Source organism: Nanorana parkeri, unplaced genomic scaffold (assembly GCF_000935625.1).
Source record: "Nanorana parkeri isolate BGI_ZX_2015 unplaced genomic scaffold, ASM93562v1 scaffold190, whole genome shotgun sequence".
Taxonomy (NCBI): domain Eukaryota; kingdom Metazoa; phylum Chordata; class Amphibia; order Anura; family Dicroglossidae; genus Nanorana; species Nanorana parkeri.
The window spans coordinates 203,661-225,799 of NW_017306458.1; the positions used below are offsets into that span (position 1 = coordinate 203,661).

The 22,139-nt window shown below is 43.3% G+C and overlaps 1 protein-coding gene across 2 annotated transcripts in view; it reads right to left on the minus strand.

Annotated features, from left to right (window-relative positions):
* Positions 1 to 22,139, minus strand: part of RNF157 (ring finger protein 157) — a 79,003-nt gene that overhangs the window by 30,322 nt on the left and 26,542 nt on the right. For both annotated transcript variants that reach the window (XM_018555290.1, XM_018555291.1), the window contains exons 4-8: positions 20,096 to 20,184; positions 19,063 to 19,209; positions 14,721 to 14,838; positions 7,774 to 7,840; positions 4,291 to 4,334 (exon numbers count right to left, since the gene is read on the minus strand). In XM_018555290.1, the coding sequence (XP_018410792.1) occupies positions 4,291 to 4,334; positions 7,774 to 7,840; positions 14,721 to 14,838; positions 19,063 to 19,209; positions 20,096 to 20,184 (465 nt within the window). The remainder of the gene's footprint in view (positions 1 to 4,290; positions 4,335 to 7,773; positions 7,841 to 14,720; positions 14,839 to 19,062; positions 19,210 to 20,095; positions 20,185 to 22,139) is intronic.

The window sequence follows — 22,139 nt, forward strand, 5'->3', positions numbered from 1 at the left end:
GGGAGAGCAGTGGGGACCTGAGTGGATACAGATCGGAGCATGGAGCGGCACCGGGCAGGAAGGAGAGGACAGGAGAGGTTGTCAAATTACGGTGGGCAGCAGCGGGGGGCTATCCATGTACAGGGGACCGTCAGGGGGATACTGAAGCATACGGACGAGGCCAGATGGAAACAGTTGTGTACCGCCGTATGCCTTATGTCGGTGGCAGGGAAAGGGTTAAAAGCTTTTACCGCTCCCCAATTTAGTGTTAACAGTGATTAATGGCCATAGAAGTATTGCTATGTGCGTGTACGTGGGGCGGGGGACTTTGAAAAAACATTTCTGTGTTGTTTTTATATGTGACTTTTTTTCTTTTTTACACTTTACTTTATTGCTATCACTTAGTGGGCTAAAAAGTCTGGACAGATACAGTCTGGACTCGTAAAAGCCATTCCTTGAGCGTTGGTGGGTGCGTAGACTTCCAGTGTCTTGGTAAGACCGTTTTGGCATGCATTTAACAGGTGGAGAACCAAGGAGGATTTAGATATATGAAGAGGTGCATCAAAATGGTAAAGGTTGCAGGTGAAAAATTCAAATTGATGTCAGTAATGTGTGATATGGTATCGCTCACCCCTTCTACGAGCACTTTAATCAGCAAGCGGCTCCATTAGAACAATTTCCCTCAAAGCCACTAGGTTTCACCAGAGTTCATTTCTGACACAGCCAGTTTAAGTCTTGTCCTCTATCTCTGGTTACACCGACACATGTTTTGCTGGTTTTAAATGCAATCACAATACATGTATATTGGAAGATATATTGTTCTATCAGATCCCATTCATATCAAAGTGTTGTATTACTAAAAACCCTGCATGCTGAATTTTTTGTAATTTGCCACAGAAATTATTTAAATCAAGCCCTTCAATAATCACAGCAATACATCTGAAAGAGCGGGGTAACGTCATTAAAACGCATGTTAACAACTGTATAAATGCATGTGCTCAGAATGTGCCCTAAATAAAATCTGTTCCGAAATAAATACATGGGCTGTCTTTGCGGACCTTTTCTTTTGGCTGTCAAGCTTCTCCAATGGCTTCAATACTTTCTGAATCACTGACCTGATACAGGTATGAAGATCAGGAGGTCTGACTTCAATTAAAGCTAAAACAACTAAATACAAGGCTGATATGAGAGCCTTTTACTTACCAAAGGAATTCAAATCTTGTCCAGTCACGACTGACATTTTTCTAGCCCTGACAGACAGCACAGCCACATTGGTGACCTGACTTTCTTTCTATTACAATTAGGCAATAGAGCTTAGTCATGTCCCTGCCCCCCAGCATGTGACTGGACAGTGAAGAAGCAGCAGGCTGATGATGTAATTGCTTTCTCCTCTTGTCACCATCTTCCTTCTCAGAACATATACATGTAAGATGCCAGATTGGTTTCTAGCACTGCCCTTCCCTCTCCCAGTCTGAATACTGCTGCACATAAGATATCAAGACAAATAAAAGTAATTTTTAAATATCTGCACTAAACGGTGTTTGTTTATATTTGCCTGGAGTTCCGCTTTAATGAATACTTGTTCTGGGTCAATGAGTCAGAAAGTATTAGAGCAGGGGTGGGCAAACTCTGGCCTTCCAGCTGTTGTGGAACTACAAATCCCATGAGGCATTGCAAGATTCTCACAGCCACAGGCATGATTACTAGGGACAGATGCATCATGGGATTTGTAGTTTCACCACAGCTGGAGGGCTGGAGTTTGCCCAACCCTGTATTAGGTCACAGAGAGCCCTACATCTAGCACTTTCAAACAAAGGTCAGCAATGGCAGCCTCCATATTTATCTTAGTAAAAGGGAACCTGTAGAAATAGAAATACGATTCTACTACCGCCAACATAATTGCTAAAGACGGGAGCTCTAGGGTTGCCATCATTACCCTTGTTGTGCCAGTAGATGAATCACTGACATATCGAGAATCATTTTAGTGTAAAAGTCAGGAATTCTGGGAGTATCTCATACTCCTGTTACCACGCTTTGGTTTGTTAACAACTTCATCCAATCATTCAGAAACAATGTAATAGGCTTTGTGGCAATATTTCCTAATGAATTCAAAGAATGATTCTTCAGTCAGTGTGTGAGGGATGTAGGCACAGTGGTGTGGAGGGGCAGGGGGATGAAAGCCGAGTGAAGGCTGATAAAAAGTAGAGTGACAGAATTGACACTGTGGGGCTGTGGTCCGCCATGGTAGAAAAAGTAATAAACATTGCATTTGCATGAAAACCGGTCTGGTATTGGATTCCACCCATAATGCCCTTGTTTTGAATGTTACAAAGGAGGGTGCAAGCATTAGTGGGTACTGAGAGAAAGGGGGCTTTAGGTGCATTTAAAGCTGAGAAATGGAAGCCGTAGATTCAAAAAGAAGCAGGGTTGTAAAGTGGTGGGTGCTGACAGAAAGTGTCTGTGGTGGAGGGGGGTACAGGATCAGTGGGTGGTAGGAGAAGGAGAGGTGCAAGAGTGGTGAGTGCTAAAATAAGGAGGTGTTGGCATTTAGGTGCCAAGAAAAAGGGGGTTGTAGAAAGAAAGGGGTGCAGCTATAGTGAGTGCCAAGAGAAAGAGGGGTTGCAGGATTGGTTGCAGTGTCTGACATTGGTGGCAGTGTCTGACATTGCAGGAGCCAGTGTGGATGCTGATAGGAACACTCCATCCCCACACAGAACCTGCTCATATTCAGGAGAGATGACATAAGACTAGTAGCCTAATAGCTTCTCTACTCTAGTAGCCATCTCCTCCTCAGCCTCCTTACTCTTTAAGCCCTGATCATACTGTGTAACCTGTCAGGGCTCAGAAAAGTGGGAGTGGGAGAGGATGAGAGATGACTGTAGCGGCAGAGAAGCTTTTGGTGCAGTCGGTTACCCCTTCTGTCATCATCCCCGGCACTGCAAACAGGGAAAGGGGCAGGTCCTGAGTGAGGAGGGAATGCTCTTATGGATCATCTAGGCTGGCTGGCAGCAATGTTGTGCAGGGAGAGAGTACAGAAGTCAGACGGATATCCCTATCTCTGATTATTTTGAATCTGTAATGTGACCGCAGAGTGGCCAGAGCTCAAACCAAAGCATTGACAGGGCTCAGGAGCAGGCTGCTGTTGTGCTCCTCTCAGCCTCGCCTCCTCCAAGCATGCGGCCAGAGAATCCCCAGTGGCAAAGATCCATATGATGGGGGGCACAGGAGGGGTTGACTGATAAGGGGGGTTACATGGACATTTTCTTACAGTCTAAGGCAGGGATGCCTATTAGGTGATCGCGATCTACCAGTCGTTCGCAAAGCTACCTCTGGTAGATCGCGAGTCGGCTCCCTGCACGAGCTCCGTCCTGTGGTGCTAGTACGACCAAATGTGTCAGAGGCTGCAGACGGGAGGGGTGTGGCTCCCCTCATAACCTGCAATGTCTGACACATTAGGCCTGCCCATCTGCAGTGTCGAATATATTCAGCCCACCCCTCCACGCCTGTAGTGTCTGATATTTGGCCCGCGCCTCCCCACTTACAGCAATGAACATATTCGGCCTGCCCCTCCCCATAAAGAGCAATGTACTTCTTCGGCCCGCCCCTCCCCACTTACAGCAATGAACATATTCGGCCCGCACCTCCCCGCCTGTAGCGTCGTGCAGATTTGGCAGCACTAGCACGTGAAAACCGGAAGAGCCGGGAAGCAGGTAGTTACTACTAGTGTACACACAGGACATGAGAGGCGTAAGAAATTGCTCATGATGGCTGAAAGGTCTAAGAGGCAGTACACAAATGAGTGAGAGACTTAAAGGAGCTGCACACAGAGGAAAGGAGTGATCTGGTTTGGGGATCTGTACACAGAAAAAGGTCAGAGGCTGCAGGAATTCTATTGTGCTGTGGACATTTTGAGTTTATTGTTAAAACTGAACATCTGTATTCAAATTATTAGGTTTATTCAATAAGAAGATGCATGCAGTATTCCCAGTAAGCATTTTAATATGTTTGCTTTCAAAATACAGGTGTTTTTCTTTTCATTGGTAGATCTTATTGATCTCGTCATTTGAAAAGTAGATCTTAAACACGAAAAATTGTGGGCACCCCTGGACAGGCTGGGAAATGTACCCTTCCCCATAATTTGGAATATCTCCTTTCCACACCCCTGCTTTTTGCACAATCTTCTCAAGGTACGTGTGGTGTGGAAGAGTGCCCATAATATTTATCTTTTGAGGCATGCACCCAATGCTGAAGGGCACACAGGCTAGTACTACCAACATAGACTGGAAGACTAAACTACAGGCAATCACTTACCTTTTCAAATGTTGCCATTAGTACATGGGAGTGACCAATATGTTCTGCAAAGAGAAAGAAACTAGTTAGATTGTACACCAAATCCTCTGTATCGCAGTAAATGCTGATTTTTTCCCCCTCAGACTAAGGGACTGGGAATAACTCAAGATAACTGACATGCACTAAGAAGAAAAAAAACTAAAAAAAAACAAAAACACAATCCTGAATTGCTTCATTCCAGATATTTGGGGCCTTCTGTAACTTCAAAATCCTTAGACGCCTCTGGGGTAGCTTACTTGTGTCGCTTTTTCCCCCTTTTCCTTGCAATATACAGAGCTGAAATACGAGGTTTGCCCACCCACTTGGATTATTTATATGACTTGAATTTCAAACCCCTGCTTCTTCGAAAATTCTCTGACGGTTTACGAGACCGCATTTCTGGTTCGGGAGGCTGGCGCTGTACAAAATGGACATCTTGCTACGATTGCACTATATCTTTCAAACCGCTCCCATACACATACCCAACACCTTTTTCAGACCTTACGACTCTCCTCAAGTATATCTGGAAGGGATTACCAGCACGCATCAACTTTAATGTTCTGATCAGGCCAAAGATTTCGGAGTGGGTTTCCCCATGTGGAGCGTTACTATAAAGCCTCTCACCTAACGAGACTTTATGATACGATCTATAATGCATCCCATAACTTATGGGTCCAGTTGTAGTTGGCTATTTCCCCACTCCCCTTGATGTCTCTCCCTTGTGTGAATCCCTCTCTTCAACCTCAAGCAGTGCATCTTCCGTTCTGTGTGCCCTCCTTACTCCATGTGTGGGATAACCTTATCAGAACCCATGCTATTTCCTCTTACATACTATAGGTCCCATGGCACCGATGCTTGGGAATCCAGACTTCACCTCCTGGCCTCACACGGTCTAAATTACTATCCAGGACATCGACAATTCGGTCTTCAATTTCCCAAGCTTTCTCTTTCTCTGGTCTGTTACCTCTGACTTCTCTGCTTCCAGATTTGCTACTACCCCCAGGTTCTTAGTTGCTGTATTTTCAAATTAGAGATTTCTATACCTCCCTGCTCTGTCGAGCGGATAGGGAAAGCACCCCCTTGATATCCCAAATTCTCTGCTATCTGGACCGTCTGGATCCTTATTCGAGAAGACAGGCTGCTTCTTGCAATTGCTGATTGTTCAGATTTATCAAGCCTTTCTCTGCAACTTCAGTCACCTATCCATTAGATGGGATTTTCCATCCAGTGTTTCCCACAGTTCCAACTCCAGGGTCTTGTCTTGTTCTTTCTATTGCTTTTCTTCCTGTCTTGGCTTGTGTCTTCTTTTACTTACCTTCCTCACTGGAATACTCCTCTACCCTATGATGTCTTTTATGAGTTACCTCAGTTGTGATGGGACTGATGTCACTGCTAAACTAACATTGATAGAGGGGGGACAAGTCTGCCGTGTGGTGTTCTACCCTCCACTCTCAGGGTTAAGTTCAATTTGTGAACTATGTACATTCATGCTGTTTATCTCATTGTCCTGAAGTCCCATGACTTAACTGCTCTTTCTTGGGACTGCACATAATACCATCAGGGATTACCGCCAGGGATTTCTGGATCTCGGTTTCCTGGTGAGTGTGTGCGAATTTTGGTGGAAAGATGCTTTGCTTCACTGCATGAAGATTTTCTATGTCTGTGTTTAACCTCTCTAAGTTAATTTGTTAACCTTGTGTGACTTTCTCTTGAAAAAGTTAATAAAATAAATAATATTTGAAAAAAAAACACAATAAATACAAAATTCCCTTTCTCTTTATTTCCAGATTCAACATCTTTCACTTGCAATTCTTCATTTTCTGTTATCTGTACATATTCAGGTATGAGATCTCTTCCTGATTATCACGCTTATACCTGGATGTGTGGATCACTAATAAATCTAAGCAATTATAGGGTGTCATTGGCAGTATATGGAAGGCAGAAGTCCTTTAAATGTAACTCAAGAACTCCAGGTTATAGTAAAAAAAAAAATCCTATTGCTTTTGCTGCAAAATTCACCACCTCTCTGGCACTGTGCCCAGACCTCTTCTGGATGACTCCCAGCATCACTCAGTTCCTGAGAGCCTAGGCTGTCAATGGCACACCATCTAGCAGTACGTCATCACATTGCCTAGGACTCACAGTACTGATAAAATGAACAACGCTCACACTTCACTAATTAAGTTTTGTTCTGTGCATCAGTAAGTTCCATCCACCACTGTAAAAGAGGAATGACCTGGGACCTGGAAAAAATGCTGGGTTTTGTCAAATGCATGGGGTGGTGATTTAGTGAGTAGGGAAGAAAACTGGGGGAGACAAAAACGGGAGTTCTGCTTTAGACATTTTAGGCATAGAACAGAAACATCATATAGTTAATCAGGTCATATCCATTGAGTTCATCCTGCATCCAACATAGCAGTTGCTAGACAGTACATACCCACTTGCAATATAATGGAAATCTACAACTGTTTAAACAAGAAATAAAGCTGTTCTTTTGAACTAGTAAGGCAACAGAGATAGGTCAGCATCAAGAAAATGCAGGAGGAAATTAAGTGCTGTGGAAGACTTATAGCACCACTTGAGCTCAACCATAATAGGTCAGTTCATCCAAAAGTGATAGAGGGAATTTGATTTTATTTATAGGGGGAATCTGGTGATCAAAATCCCCCTATCCTCTTGTTGCCTTGCACTCAAACCTCAAGATTTCCATATCAAAGTTCCTGGATCTGCATCTGACCAGCCTGTTGACTCCTCACTCCTGCCTCCCCCCAACGCTTTAAGGAGTCCTCAACGATGGGAGTCGAAGGTGGGCTTTGCTACCATGTGATCACCGTCATTGCCTGTCACAGCGGTCACATGATTGGGAGCCTATCCCACTGGCTCCAGATTGTAAACAATAACTAGCAGGTGTCAGTGATAACTCCATCACTGTTCTGCGAGCGACGAGTGAGCATGCTTTAAGCACAGAACTGGCTGTATACATGTATGCAGCAGCCCAGCAATAAAGCCTACCCACCATCCAGCCTAGCCACAGGTTCACTTTAAGAAAACATTACAGCAACTGGTCTACCTCTCTAGGTGTAAAAAAATATATACTTTCCTGCAGTGTGCGCAGGGGCGGACAGGATACACCAGAGGAAGTAGTCAGAATGACCACTATTCACTACAAGCTTTTCTATACAGGTCTCTTTTTACACTGCCCCCCTCACCCACATACACACATTTTACTTTGGAGTATGCTGGCTGCCCCTGCTTACAGTAAAAGGTGTGCTGTAATATGGAATATACTGTACAGGCTTCATCCGGGCCAGGCAGTTAAAACAAGGGTTGCTACTAGGAACTAGGAACAGTTTGACAGATGGAGTCAGCTGCTTACTGTTGGGCTGTATAAATGTACACTTATCCTTTCAGGAAAGGGTGACAGAATAAGGAAGGGAAAAGCAGACTGACAGGTTTATCTCTCACCTTCGCCTTCTTCAACCACTGCGTGAACAACCATCGGATACACCTCTCGATCCAGGTCAAATGTCAGCTGAAATACATCAAAGGAAAAAGTTGTGTGTGAGTCAAGCATTTCAGAAATAGTTGTGACTCTAAGAGCTAATACCTTTTTTACAATACACAGTAAAAAGGTAAGAAAAGAACAGGTAGGTCCAATAAAAGATGAGATAGGTACGGTTGATTCATTACAAACGACAGGAAGAAGGCTGAGGTATTAAATTCCTTCTTCTTGTGTACAAAGAAAAAAATGAGTTTACTAGCTATAACAAGAATGTGAGTAGCTTTGTACATAATATACCGAAGTGGTTGACCGTAGTAGGGGATCAACAAAGACTAGAAAAAATTAAAGTGTATTTCCACTTTTGCAGTCAAATTCAGGAAAACCCCTCCATATTTTCATTATGTGCTCCGATTCACACAGTATACTGAAAAGTAGCTTTAAAAAAAAACAACAAAAAAACCCCCAATCTTTTAGATGTTTTGATGAATCAGGCAAGATGGCTGATTCCAGTCTTTTCTTAGCCCTTTCACAGTGGTCTGTCCTAATAGAAAGTCTTGGCACTAATATTTGAGGATTGTGTTTATCTGATAAGCTTCATTAACATACAATGAGCAAGCCACCTCTCAATGGACAAGACCCTTCAGGCCTGGTTCACACCTGTACGTTTTGTAGCGCGTTCCAACGCTCTACGAACGCTCTACAAAACGCTCAAACATGAAAATCCCATTGTTTTCTATGGGTATGGTTCACACCTTGCTGTATTTTAGCCCGTCTGAACGCGCTCCAAAGCGGCCTACGCCTGAAAAGGTACATGAGCTTCTTTGCAGTGTTTTTGTCGCGCGTTTCCATTGGGATACAGCCAATTCGCTCTCGGAAACACGCGTTTGTCGCGCGTTTTTTTAACTGCGAAAAACGCGTGTCACGAAACGCGAGACAAACGCGCATATTCGATACGCCTAGGTGTGAACAGAGCCTCACCCCTCCCAGCCTTTCCTAACATTTCAAATTAAAAGCTATTTAAACTGCAAGAAGCATTTTTTTTTAGCTTATGCTATGTGAATAGGAACAAGTAACAAATATAAAATAAGTGTTAAAGGAGAACTATGAGGTAATTGTTTTTCCCCATAGTTCTCCTCGAAACTAACCTCCTGTGACCCAAAGCTCAGTATAACGAGAGCTACAGCTCGCGGTATACTGAGACCGCCGCAGGCAGAACGGATCCCGCCATTACTGTTGAGATCAACCCAGCTGCGTGATTGACAGCTGGCTCTGCCTATCTGAGGCAGAGCCAGCTGTACCCGCCCCCCTTCCCCGTTCGTTCCTCCAGTCAGCAGTGGAGGATTAGAGTGGGGAGGGAGGGAATACCTGCAGGGAGCCGTGAGTGACAGTCACGGCTCTCTGCAGGGACAGGATCGAGAAGGGAGCAAGCGATGGTATGTGTTCGCTCACTTCCCGATCTACTGAGCCGACGTGTGACATTGTCATTGTCACACGTAGGCTCGAACTATGAGGTTGAGTGAAAATCACTCACCTCATAGTTCTCCTTTAACCCAATTTGGTTGCGAAAGTGGAAATATACTTTAATGTGAATAAATCGTCAGGACCAGATAACCTGCACCCAAGGGTAAAGAGTTCAGCATGGTTATAGCGAGACCATTGAAGCGGGGTAGAGGGAAGAGTGCAAGAGAGGCTAGTCCTGAATTGATACACCCCAATAAATATGCCCCATTGCATGATGTTGGGGATATTAGTTCAGGAGTTGCATTACTGGAGCAGGTCACTTCCCCTGTCCGCCAGGGGAGTGACTGCAAAAGAAAGGATGGGAGCAGGAGAGATGGAAAGGTGAGACAGATATTGGTGGTGGGGGACTCTATTATCAGAAGGACAAACAGGGTGATCTGTCACCGGGACCGTGAGCGTAAAACAGTCTGCTGCTTACCAGGCGCTAGGGTTCGACACAGACTAAACCAATATGGTTTAATAAAACTGTAAAACAACACGAACCCTACACCCAACTATTACGCGGGAAAATGCCCAGTATCGGCACCAATACCAATACTAGTATCAGTTCATCCCTAGCAAATTCTTAGCAAGCATTAAATGAGCTTTAAAACAAGAACTGTCCATTGTAGCTATTGGCACTGTGGAGCAATTCCTCCTTAAAATCAAATTAGAAGCACTGATATCATGGTCTCATTCAATTCAGCTCACCTTCCTAGCAGTGACTCTGCAGCCTTCCAGACTTTTAAATATCTAATGTAATCACAGAGCAGAAGCTACCGGAGTGGGAACAGAGTTAAAGGAGCTACTGTGAAAAGGGCTTAAATTACTTCAGGACTGCTTTGAAGATGAATTTCTCCATAGTGCCTATAACTACAGAGGTTAATAAGGGTTTGTTTTAAAGCTTATTTACTGCTTGTTAAGAAAACTGAATGCCGACAGTCCGGCCACAGGTTCACTTTAACAAATGAAGGATGAACTCTGGCCCTGCAGTACAGTCTGGATGGCTTAAACTGCTGCTATTCCTTCTTCCAGTCCTGCTGTATAGTGGATTACTGGATGCTGATATAAAGAAAGATAAAATACATTTAATTATTTCTTAATTAATAAATAGCTGTGTTAAATGGGCATCTGTTGCATCTGCTCAGAGGGTAGTTTAAACTCTAATGTATTATCAGCAGCAACTCGCATTAAAACTTTTTTGTTTTTGACATAAGATGATCTGACCTCCAAATGCCAGCTTCTCCTCCAGCTACTTGATATGCATGCTCATGTCCTTGGTAGCCTAGGAGATCTGCCAGTCTATTGGTAGCCTAGGGCTAACCCTACGCTCAGGAATCTGTGATCATTTAGAAACAAAGACCTTAGCTGATCCCTTATTCACATAGCATGCATGGCCCCTATTTAGAACACCACTGTCTACTGGGCAGTACAGTACCTAATCTCTGCTGTATAAAAAGATATGAATCGTTAAGTCTACTCTGACAAGAGAACCTATCTTCGGAGGCTCATACACTTTAGGACTTATACAACTAGTCCAAACAGTTGCACAGTTAAAACACTTCTTTCCATGTGTAGCTAGCTTTAAAGTGACCCTATGATTTGCCTAGGAGGAGCAAAGCAACAGGTTCTCTTTAATGCAGACCTCCACAGATGCATATATTCCACGGAGCTGAAGGAGTACTTTGTATTTTTGAGCAGTGAGGGAGCCAAGGGGTAAAAGCAGACCTGTATCTTTTATCTCATGGGCTGCCAGCATGCTGGATAGTCAGACCACTGTTGTCACACACAATACAGCGGCAGGGCCTCCAGTGGTCCCACACGCCCCCCTCCCCTTCATGCTGTTCTTATTAAAAAGTGCTTACGTTTTCTAAGCAGCATTGTTAATTGAATCAGTGCGGCAGAAGCTTGGTAGATCACTAGACTTTCCAGAGACTGGTGGGCTGGTATGCAACATCTACAAGAAGTAATTTCTTCTAGAGGGAGCAATACGGTAGCAGCTTCTGGGAGAGTGTACTTACTTTATCCACAGTACACCACTGCATCTATTGATATTTTTATTGCATAAATGATTGAAAAGGCAAATTGCCTTTGTTTTTATTCAACTAGATCACCTTTAATTGTACTGTAGGTCCTGTTCTAATAAAAAGACATAGCATTTGCCTGTTCAACTATGTTGAAAAAAAATCAACACTATCCCATTAGGGAATATTTGATTTTTTACACAACTGTAAAATAGTTTATAAATGCATAGTTTAAAAAGGATTTAACAAAACTGACCCAAAACCATTATTTTTAAGTGTCAGTCCCCCGTAAACTGTTATCTATAATGTAGGTGGATACCAGCTCATTCAATCACCTGCTGGATACTTGGCTGTAACAAGTCTGCCTTCCCAGAGAGTTCTCCAGTCTACCCATCTCTCAAGGCTCTCCCCTTATTAAATATTCCTTTAAAGCTGAACTCCAGACACAACCACATTAATATTAGAGCAGTGGGAGGGGAGCAGCAGGCTCCACCCACTACATGCTGCCTGCAGAAAACTACAGGAGGGGGCGGATACAAGACTAGTTACCCTGCACAAGGAGATAGAGCAGCAGAGCAGCAGTGACTAGACTTTAACCACTTCAGGCGGGTTTATGTATATGTACGTCCTCTGCCTGAAGTAGTTACAGTATACCAAGAACATGGCAATGGCTGTTCAGGTACAAGCGATAGCCACTGGATCGTTTGTACCAAGTGGCAGAATGTGTGCCCCCCCTCTCCGCAGCCACCATCGGCTATACCGGGCTCCGCTGTCCCCCGTGCAGGCCCAGGATCGGCACAGCTTCTTTGGGGTCCCTAGGTGACATTAAGAGTCTGAAAGACTCCTGATCTCTTCATAAAGAGGACCTGTCACATCAAATTTGCTATTACATAAGGGGCTTGTTAGCCCCCTATGTGATAGCAATAAAGTTAAATGTAAAAAAGAAAATGTAAAAAATTAAAGAAACATATATGAAAAAATACAAAATAAAAAAATGTTTAAAGTCCCCCACCTCCACGCGTAAACACGCGTCGGATGCGCCTACATGCAAAAATGAAAATTGCTCCACACGTTACATATCGTGGCGAACGTCGGCGTGAGTGCATTAATTGTAGGGCCATCAATCACTGTTAACACTAAACTGATGAGTGGCAAAAGCTTTTAAATTGTCGCCTATGGGAAATTTGGGGTATTGTAGTTTTTAGCGGTTTCACAGGCAAACGCAATTTTAAGCCTCGACATGTTTGGTGGTATCAATTTACCCAATTTGATCCCGTCTTTTATATTTTGTCCAAAAATTGGGTATTATATTTTGTTTCTGTGCACTAAATTTCATTTTAGTGTATCTTATCCTAAAAAGACAGGTTTGATAAATATTTGCGCAAATAAGGGGAGACATAAAAAAAATTGCAACTAGCATTTTTGTATTCCACAGGGCCTCTGCTTTCAGAAACTATATAATTGTTGGGGGTTTTAGGCTGTTTTCTAGCCAAAAACCCTGATTCTTCATGTGTGTGCAAATAGTAAGAAATTGTTCAGGACAGCAAGCGGTTAATACAAGAATCTCTTGCACAGTGGCAAAGGTTCATGGTGGGTTACTGCACAGATCTGGAGGAAATACATAAATCACATTAAGATTCAAGTAAGAATACACATGGCTCTTGTATTTAAACAATGTTTGCATATCCCAGTGTTCAGCTTTCAGAATACATGGAATCCTCTAAAGCAGTGGTTCTCAACCTGTGTACCTCAGGACCCACATTTGTCCTTGGTCATTAAGTCACGACCCAAGTTGCACTGAAATGGAATGCACAACATGGGGGTACCGCACGTTTCGGTCGATCAAACTGTGGGTGGGAGGTGCGTTTGGGGTGTCATTCAAAAGATCCACCCAGTCTCCATACCTTACAAGAACTGGAGTGGATCCTCAGCCGGGGATCCAGTGCGGGCTGCTGTGCTGTGACAGAGCTCCATCTATATGTGTATTGCTTGTACAGCTCCCTTTGCATGCCCTGTAGAGGTGCCTGGAGCCAGAATGTGACATTACCCTGCTCCAGGCACCTCTACAGGACATGTGAGGGAGCTGTATGGATGCATAGCCCCAGCCCATCCCACCTCAAGCTGACACTCGGCACAGGGCAGCATATTGTAAATGGCTGTTTGGCGTGAAAGAACCGAATCCAGCCTGCCAGGCCATTTCATGTGGCCCTTGCACCTCTACTACAGCTGCGGCACCCCCATAGTCTTCACCCCCACCTTGTCTCAGCAGTCGGCAGCAGAGAGGAGAGCAAAACACTTTGGATATACTGACTAGGGATGCACCAATCGGTGCCGATACTAGGCATTTTCTTGAGTACTCAATAAAAAAAACCCGATACTAAGCACTGATACCGGCGCTTTACATTTTTAAACTGAAGCCAGCGCTGTAAACAGGAGCCGGGCTTCACGGGAAGGCTGCTGGGACCTTGGGCGCTTGGCTGCATGAGTTGTCTGCTCCTGCCAGTAATACACTTCCTGTGCTAGGATGATAACTCTCACTCACTGGACTAATAAGCAGCATTGTCACCCTAGTGTATTAGGACTACAGAACATCCCCACCCCCTGTCCTTAGCTTCTTAACACTGTAAAAAATTCAAGCTTGAGTGGGGGGTTTTAGGTGCCTAGTGACACAATCAAGAATTGCTACAACAATATATCAAAACATCTTTATTGTATAAAAATATTAATAAAACCATATAAAACATGATTGTATAAATTGAAGGCTTCCTTCCTCCTGATATAAATTTGTAATGATAGGAATAGGAGTGATAGAACCCCATGGGTTCCTAAATAGAATATTAACCTTGTGGCCTGTCAACACTCCAGAGCTTCGGTCACGTTGTATAAAGAAAAGGGGGCTAGAGTATGGTAGTCGTTGGTCACTCTCGCCGCCGATGCTAGCAAGGCCGCATATCACTCCTATGCCAATCATTTTTGGGCTGTGGCCTAGTTTTCCCGGGGACTTCCCTGAGCCTGGGTTCTGCGTGCAATATCCCGGCCGGCAGAGGTGCAGTGTTGTTAGTTCACTTACTATATAAAGTTACAAGCTCATAGAATTTCTGGCAGGATCAATAGGTGTTTTTTTCCCTTATGAAACAGATCTAACAAATCTCTTTCAGTGGTATACTTAAACATGCCAAAAGAGAGCAAGTTAGAGAAGTTCATTGTTAGGGTTTACATGCACGTCAAAAAAAACATCATGAATACAATAGTATTTTAATGCCCCCCTTGCTAAAAAAAAAAAAAACAGCTGTGGCCTTTTAATTATACAATAGTTATAAATGAGAATTAATATTATATGCACGTGAAACACACCTGGAACAACTGTACCAGAGTCTTTCTCTTACCTCTTCTTCCCTCCACTCAGAAGGGTCTATGGTATGTGATGGAAGGCAGAACTGTTGGCTGACACCCTTCTTGAAGTACACGGTCTCTGACTGCAAGTTGCTGGCCTTAGGAATGTAACTGATGAAGATATAATGTTAACAACTGTTTCAGCACAAAGAGGCCAAGACAAATAACAATGCAACCAATATCTATAAATAAATATATAAAATGACATGTAATAAAATGCTCTGCACTAGGATCATCCTATGTATCTAGCAGCTATTGCAATTACCTGCAATGCCTGACCCAGATGCATATTTCCCACATAGCTCTACATAGCTACACTCACCTCTACAGTTATACACTGCAAAAGACTCACTGGAATTTCCAATACTAGTTCACATCCCCCACAAAGACAGACCACTTTGAAACCAGACAGGGAAGTCTTCCAATGCATGAAATACAAACACACAAAGCACCTTTTCCTTGTAAAGTATATCATTGTAAAGAATAAAACCATATAAAAAAAAAGTGCTCATGTTTGATAATAAAACGGCACAAATATCAGCCAGTGCAATCATCACAGACAGTAAGCAGCTGACGCGTTCCCAGGGCCATCACTCCTTCCCCAGAGCTGCTTGTGATGATCACACTGGTTAGTTCAGTGGTTGGTTTTGTATTCACTGGATAGTTGACCAGTGAACATAATGCCGACAGCTCAACCAACCAGCGCGATCATCACAAGCAGCTAGAGGCTCTAAAGGAAGGGAATGGGGCCCTGGAAATGCTTCAGGCATTAGTTGTCTGTGATGATTGCACTGGCTGGTCTAGCTGTTGGCATTGTGTTCACTGACATTTTTGTGAATGAGAGGCGCACATGGAGGTATCCGTTAGGCCTCGTTCACACCTGACCGTTTTGTAGCGCGTTCTACGCTCGACGAACGCTCTACAAAACGCTCAAAAATATAAATTGCATTGTAGTCAATGCCCTCGTTCCCACCTTGCCGTATTTCCGCCCGTCCCTAACGCCCTACAAAACGGCCCACGCCTGAAAAGGTCCCGGGACTACTTTGGGCCGTTTTGTAGGGCGTTTTCCATTGGGATACAGCCAAGTAGCCTTTGGAATCGCGCGACGGTCGCGCGACTTTTTTACAAACCGCGCGACAGACGCGCATATTACAATACGCCTAGGTGTGAATGGGGCCTTAGAGCGACCTATGAGCGATATTTGTGCCATTTATTATTGATCTTTGTGAGCACATTTTTTATATGGTTTTATTATTTATTAAAAGATATACTTCACAAAGGAAAGGTGCTTTGTGTGTGTGTTTGTACCTCTACAGATGTGTGTAAACCACTAGCAAATGCTGCCCAGGCAGGAGGAGGGATAAAGCATGCCTGCTCACGTCAGACAGTTTGAAATAATTTGCCAGTAAAAAAGATTAATTATAATGATAACACTTTGTGCCCTTCGTAATGGCCACAAAATCTACCACAACTTACTATTTTCTGACTTTTGTTATAAATGTTGCAAGAAAGCTGCTAAGATGTCTCTGCCGTAAAAAAGTCAGCAAACAACTGCTTTAGACAACCTGAACCATCTGCCTTTACAAGAAAAATGCATACTTACTGTATATACACAAAATGTTTTCCCTCTCATTCCTCAGTCTCTTAATAGGGAACTATAATAGGAAACTATAATAGGAAACTCCCATCCTCTGGAACTCTTTACCCCTACTTGTCCGTCTATCTCCCACCTTGACTGTCTTTAGGCGTTCCCTAAAGACTCATCTCTTTAGGGAAGCCTATCCCACCTCAACCTAACCACTGAACCATCACATTCTCAAATAATTAATCCCCACACAGCTACCTCCTCATGTATCATTTCCCCCTCCTCTTTTAGATTGCAAGCCCTCAGGGGAAGGGCCCTCCTTACCATCTTGTCTTGAATTGTATTGTAATGTCTTCCTTACATTGTAAAGCGCTGCACAAACTGTTGGCGCTATATAAATACTATGTAATAATAATAATACACTACATGCCCAAACTATTGAATTCCAGTTCTGCCAGTGAAGGATTCTGGTAAAGTTACTGCATACAAAGACATTTTAGACAATTGTGCGTTTCCAACCTTGTGGCGCCAGTTTGGGGAAAGCCCTTTTCTGTTCCAGTATGACTGTGCCAACTCCATAAAGACATGGTTTGATGAGTTTGGTATGGAGCAACTTGAGTCACCTGCACAGAGCCCTGACCTCAACCTTATAGAACACCTTTGGGATAAACTGGAACGATTATTGCGAGCCGAGTATTCTCATTCAACATTAGTACCTAAATTCACAAAATGTGCAAAAAGTCCCATACAGCTCATGTGCTCACTGATTTTGGACTCTCATATAGAGGAAACAGGTTAAGGGGTATTTCATCCACACAAAAAACTTCAATACATTGTTTATTAAAACGCCACATAATGAACTTTATGGCTATTGGCTACTTCTTTTGAATTGGTGTATCACAACATTCTAAATATAGAAGGGTTCATAATAAGAGAATGTACCGTATGTAAATACCAGGTATTGCAAAAGTGGAATCATTCTCAAGAAATAGGAAGAAAAAACTGGTCAAGTGTCTTCTGCCAAAAAAGCTTCTTGCTGCCTTCCGGCAATTTTTTTTTCCGTGCACAGGCTTGGCATGCCGAGAAAAAGTAACTCCCATGCGCATGCCCCAAAGTTAAGTCATTGGAAAATTAGGAGGCCGAAGACTTTAAACCCCAGGAGAAGACCACGATGAGGATGAAAACGCGGGTGAGGGAGAAACACAGTGCTGGAGGGGATCGCTATGGCAGGTAAGTCTGCCATAATGTGCAAATATGCTTTGCGGACTAGCACATTATGGCTTAAAGCTCCAGGGGGCTCTTTTTTATTTCTGATTTTAGCCTACTTCCCTTCTGCTTTAAGCGCTGATAAGATATACTTTTGCATATTATATATTACAAAAAGCCAATCAGTTCATAAGAAACCTGTGAATTGCATGCACTTTTCCAATAACAGGTATTTACATATATCTTCTATTATAATTAATTATAGTACATTAAGAGTGTTGTAACACACTTGTTTGGAAAAAATGGCCATCAGTAACAAAATGCGTTATATGGTGTTTTAATAAACAATGTATTCAATTAACTCTTATTATGGATTCAAAACCCCTAAACCTGTTTCTGCTGTATATAAAAAACACCTTCGTTGGGCACCTCTACAACAGAAGCTGTTCAGGACTTTTTGTCACTCCTTATAGATCATGTCAATCACTCTTGACAGGGTCTATTCAGAGGGACAAAGGTTTGGTTCTCCCTGTATGTCGCGTGTGACCACCCACTAGGACAACAGTCTGCCTGGAGACGTATATAGCTTTCTTATAGGTGCCATACTCAGGGATTAACTCAACCTACCTGATTGTAAGCAAATTATTTCATTATTTTAGTATACACATCCCTACCCATTTGTGGATACATTAACTACACTATGTATGGCTCCACTGTCTCTTCCAACTTCTCTTGTGTCTCTCTATTCCCTATCTTTTTGGGAAAGTCAAGATTACACAGAGATGGCCTCACTAAATGCTTTTTCTGGAATGGGCACAAATTCCCACAGACACGCTCAAAAATCTTATGGAAAGCTGTTTTGACTTCAAAAAAGAAAAGGGGGGGCGGCAACTTAATATTAATGGCCATGGGATGTCCAACAAGCTGTAATGGTCAGGTGTCCATTACATATCAAATCTGTTTGTCATCAGACTATTTTTTCCTGAATAAAACTCCTTATGCATCCTGTGGAGAGATGGAGAGGAAAGGAGGAGGAATCACTGTTCTGTTAGTTCTATGTGTACATTTCATGAAATTAATGGGGTCTGATTTTCTATTAGTGGAATAACTTTTTCATGGTGGCAATTCTCTGTAGCACAAAGTTGTTTGTGAAGCTGTGTACACTACTGAGGCTTGTTTGGTAATACTGGGGTAAGCACAGTATGCTTGTTTAATGTGCTTGTATAAAGTATCAAGAACTGTAGTCTGAAACAAAGAATACGAATACCACTGAACTGGAGTTTCTAAGTAAGTGAACCACCATCCATATTAATAATTTAATCATAAAAACACTGGCCAACTACAGTATTCTTTCTAGTGCTTGATCCTGGGCGCTCTAGCCTTAAGAATAGCAGTGTCAGGTTCCTGGTGCAAGAACAAACATAGAGTGATCAGAAGGCCATGGAAAGGGTCCCCATATATAGCAGGACAGAGCTTGCATAAGATTATTTCTTTATAACCTTTGCTTCTAATATCCACTGTATCTTCAGTCAACAAATATTCACCTGGCAATTCCCCCTTGGAACTCTTCACTTGCTTGGTAATAGATGGTGATTGCCACTCTTGCATCAGTATCAAATGTAAATTCCACATTATAATGGACCTTGGGACGACTGCCCTCCACGTCGCTGGCCTTCATTTCTTCTGTACACCTGAAAAGACGCCTTGTTACTAGACCAACGACAGTCACACATACAGCGCTGTTTAAACGGGAAAACATGCTATAAATAATATACCAATGGAAAGAATAGGTATGTCTTATTGAAAAGAAAGGTAAACACCACCTCAAGCTAGGTCCTTCTCTCTAGAATGATTACAAAGTTGGGCTCTAAAGTAGTATTGGTATTGCTCCGTGTTTGCTGGATCTGGAGTGGATCCAGAAGTTGGGTTCTAGCCTCAGGTTTGCTCCAAACCCTAAAGGAAATCCTCAGCTCCAGAAATCCCAAGCTCAGTCTTCAGAGCTGCTCCAGAAATAAAGCTAAAAAAATATTCAGAGCTGCTCTGCTCAGCTACAATTACAAAAAAAGTGAAACAAAGTATATATCTTTTTCACCATATGACATTCACTGTTCTGACCCAAGTTTTTAAAACTAGGGGTCCACCTAACTATGACTTGGGGTGGTAATTGGTTTATTGGTGGGTTTTGCTTTACTAGCAGTAAAACTGTGCATCACTGGCCCCCTTCTGGACTGAATGATGCTGGGCATTTCCAACCTACCTCCTATAAGATCGGGCTGTCAAACCCCTGTAGGGTCATTACTTGTGTGCCCTTCTGTGCTGGCTTAAGGCCCAGTCACCACCACCCCACAAGTAGAGAAAGGACTCCTAGCATCACATTACTGAGCAAAATACTTCTGGATCTGAGTTATGTGTTTAAGTGTTTTTTGAAAAATGGAGGGGGCAGTGGATTTAGAGAGAGTGAGGGCCTAAAAAGCTGGAGTTGGGCTTTATTCTCTGAGAAGGAGATAGATAATGTTTAGCGGCATCTTACTACAGATACAGCCACACAATAAAACATACAATTTGTTGTTCAGTCACCTTACTAAACGCAACGTGTCCTTGCGGATGTTGATGAGACTGCGCAGTGTTTTCACAGGCTCCTGTGGAGAAGGTGCAGCATATGGGAACTAAAAGAGAAGACAGAAAATGACTAGGTAATCTTAACTATTACGATGTGCTCTACAAAATCCATGAAGGCACACTAGTTCTAGGGCAGACAGTCATCAGTAAAACAATGATATTGGTAACATGGACTTGCTAGAAGTAATGATTAAGCTAGTATTGTAATTTGTGCACAGTCTTGCTCATGTGTTATATTGTCCAAGCATGTGGTGGGGAATTCATTTTTTTCCCCCTCCCCATCCACCCATCAACTGGTCTTCTTAACACCCCTCACCTCATGACGCTGCCTCTTTTTTTTTTTTTTTCCAAATTCTTTATTTATAGACAAAAAGGGTGGGGTACAATGCATGGAAGCTCACGCGAAGGCCACATGGTCTCGAAAAATAACAAAACAACGGACAGTGAGACTCATAATACGAACATGGTAACATGTGGTAATATTAGGTCCAATAATCACATTTGTCCCCGCCCTTAAGGCAATTTTTAGGTGAATTAACGTAAAACCAACATTAACGTCAGGGAGAGCGGTCGGGCCCAGCCCCACATTATGGGCGGCCAAGCCCCCCACGATCACCCCCAGACAGCACATAAAAGACTAACAGAGACAAACACTGAAACATAAAGCGAAAGCAGAACAAAACTTAGGGAGAAGGGAAAGTAGAATATGAAACCAAGTCCCGCGCCCCGGCGGCCCCCGGTCGACTCAACCCTCCATAATGGGTGGCCCAGACTGGCAGAACCTCAATCTCCGGCGTCCACCCCACACATCACTGCGAAGGCTGCCGACCCCCTGAACATTACCCAAGCGCCCCAGGTAGCCACATATTTGGACTGTGACTCCCGTAAACCAGCTGTCAAATCCTCCATCAGTCTGATCTCCTCCACCCGCCGCACCCACATGCCCAACGACGGAGGGCGGGTTTGTCGCCATAAGACTGGTATGCAGGCTCTGGCCGCGTTCAGCAGGTGGATCAACAGCGAGCGTTTATAGGCTTTTCGGGAGAGTGGTGCCAGGTGGAGAAGATAGACCGACGGCGTGAAGGGCAGTATATGGCCCGTGATATCTGTTATCGCAGATGCAATTCCAGCCCAGAATGGCTGAACCTTCAGGCAATCCCAGAAGACATGAAGCAGGGAACCCTCTTCGGACTCACAACGCCAGCACATCGGGGACACTGCAGGATACATAACATGTAGGGTCGCAGGCACCCTGTACCATCTGGTTAAGAGTTTATACCCGGCTTCCTGGTATTTGTTGGAAACTGAAGATTTAAGAGCAAAGTATAACATGGTGTCCACCTGCGCTGGGGTTAGAGTCAGATCTAAGTCCGAGGCCCGACGCTGCCTCTTTAAGGTGCATGTATAGTCAGTGTTTTTTTTTTTTGCTTTGGATAAAGTAGGTTAGTATTAGAACCTCTGAATTATTTATTGCTGTATTTGTCCCTGCTGGGAAGATTCACCTCTCCGTTTGTACTGGTGACCATTGTCACCAACATCAAAAGTTGTCACCAGAACAAGAGGTGAAGGGAAATCTTGAAATTACTGTCCTGGCCACAATTGTCTGAGAGGGGTTTTCCCCTCATTTTGTATAGATTTCCTCTCAAATCCAGTTTCATCTTCCACAAAGGAAGTAAATGGAAATCCCCTTACTGGAAAAACAAAAAATAAACTAACAGGGGGTTTTTATTCCATTCATACTCTCTTTCTGAAACTGAAAAAAAGTTTGGTAATACCTACACTTTAGGGATAAGGGACCCTGTGGGGACCCTTGTGATAGAAACATTCGTTTAGTAATAGAAAGTAGCATAGCAATTCAGAAAGTGACAAATACAGTACAAAAAGGACCCTCTGAGATAACAGAATTTAAGACCCAGCCTGCCACATGATCGGAGTTTCACGTAACAAAGCTTTAGTTTCTTTGAGTTTTCTTTGTTTTTTTACAGGGGCCAGGAGTATCTAA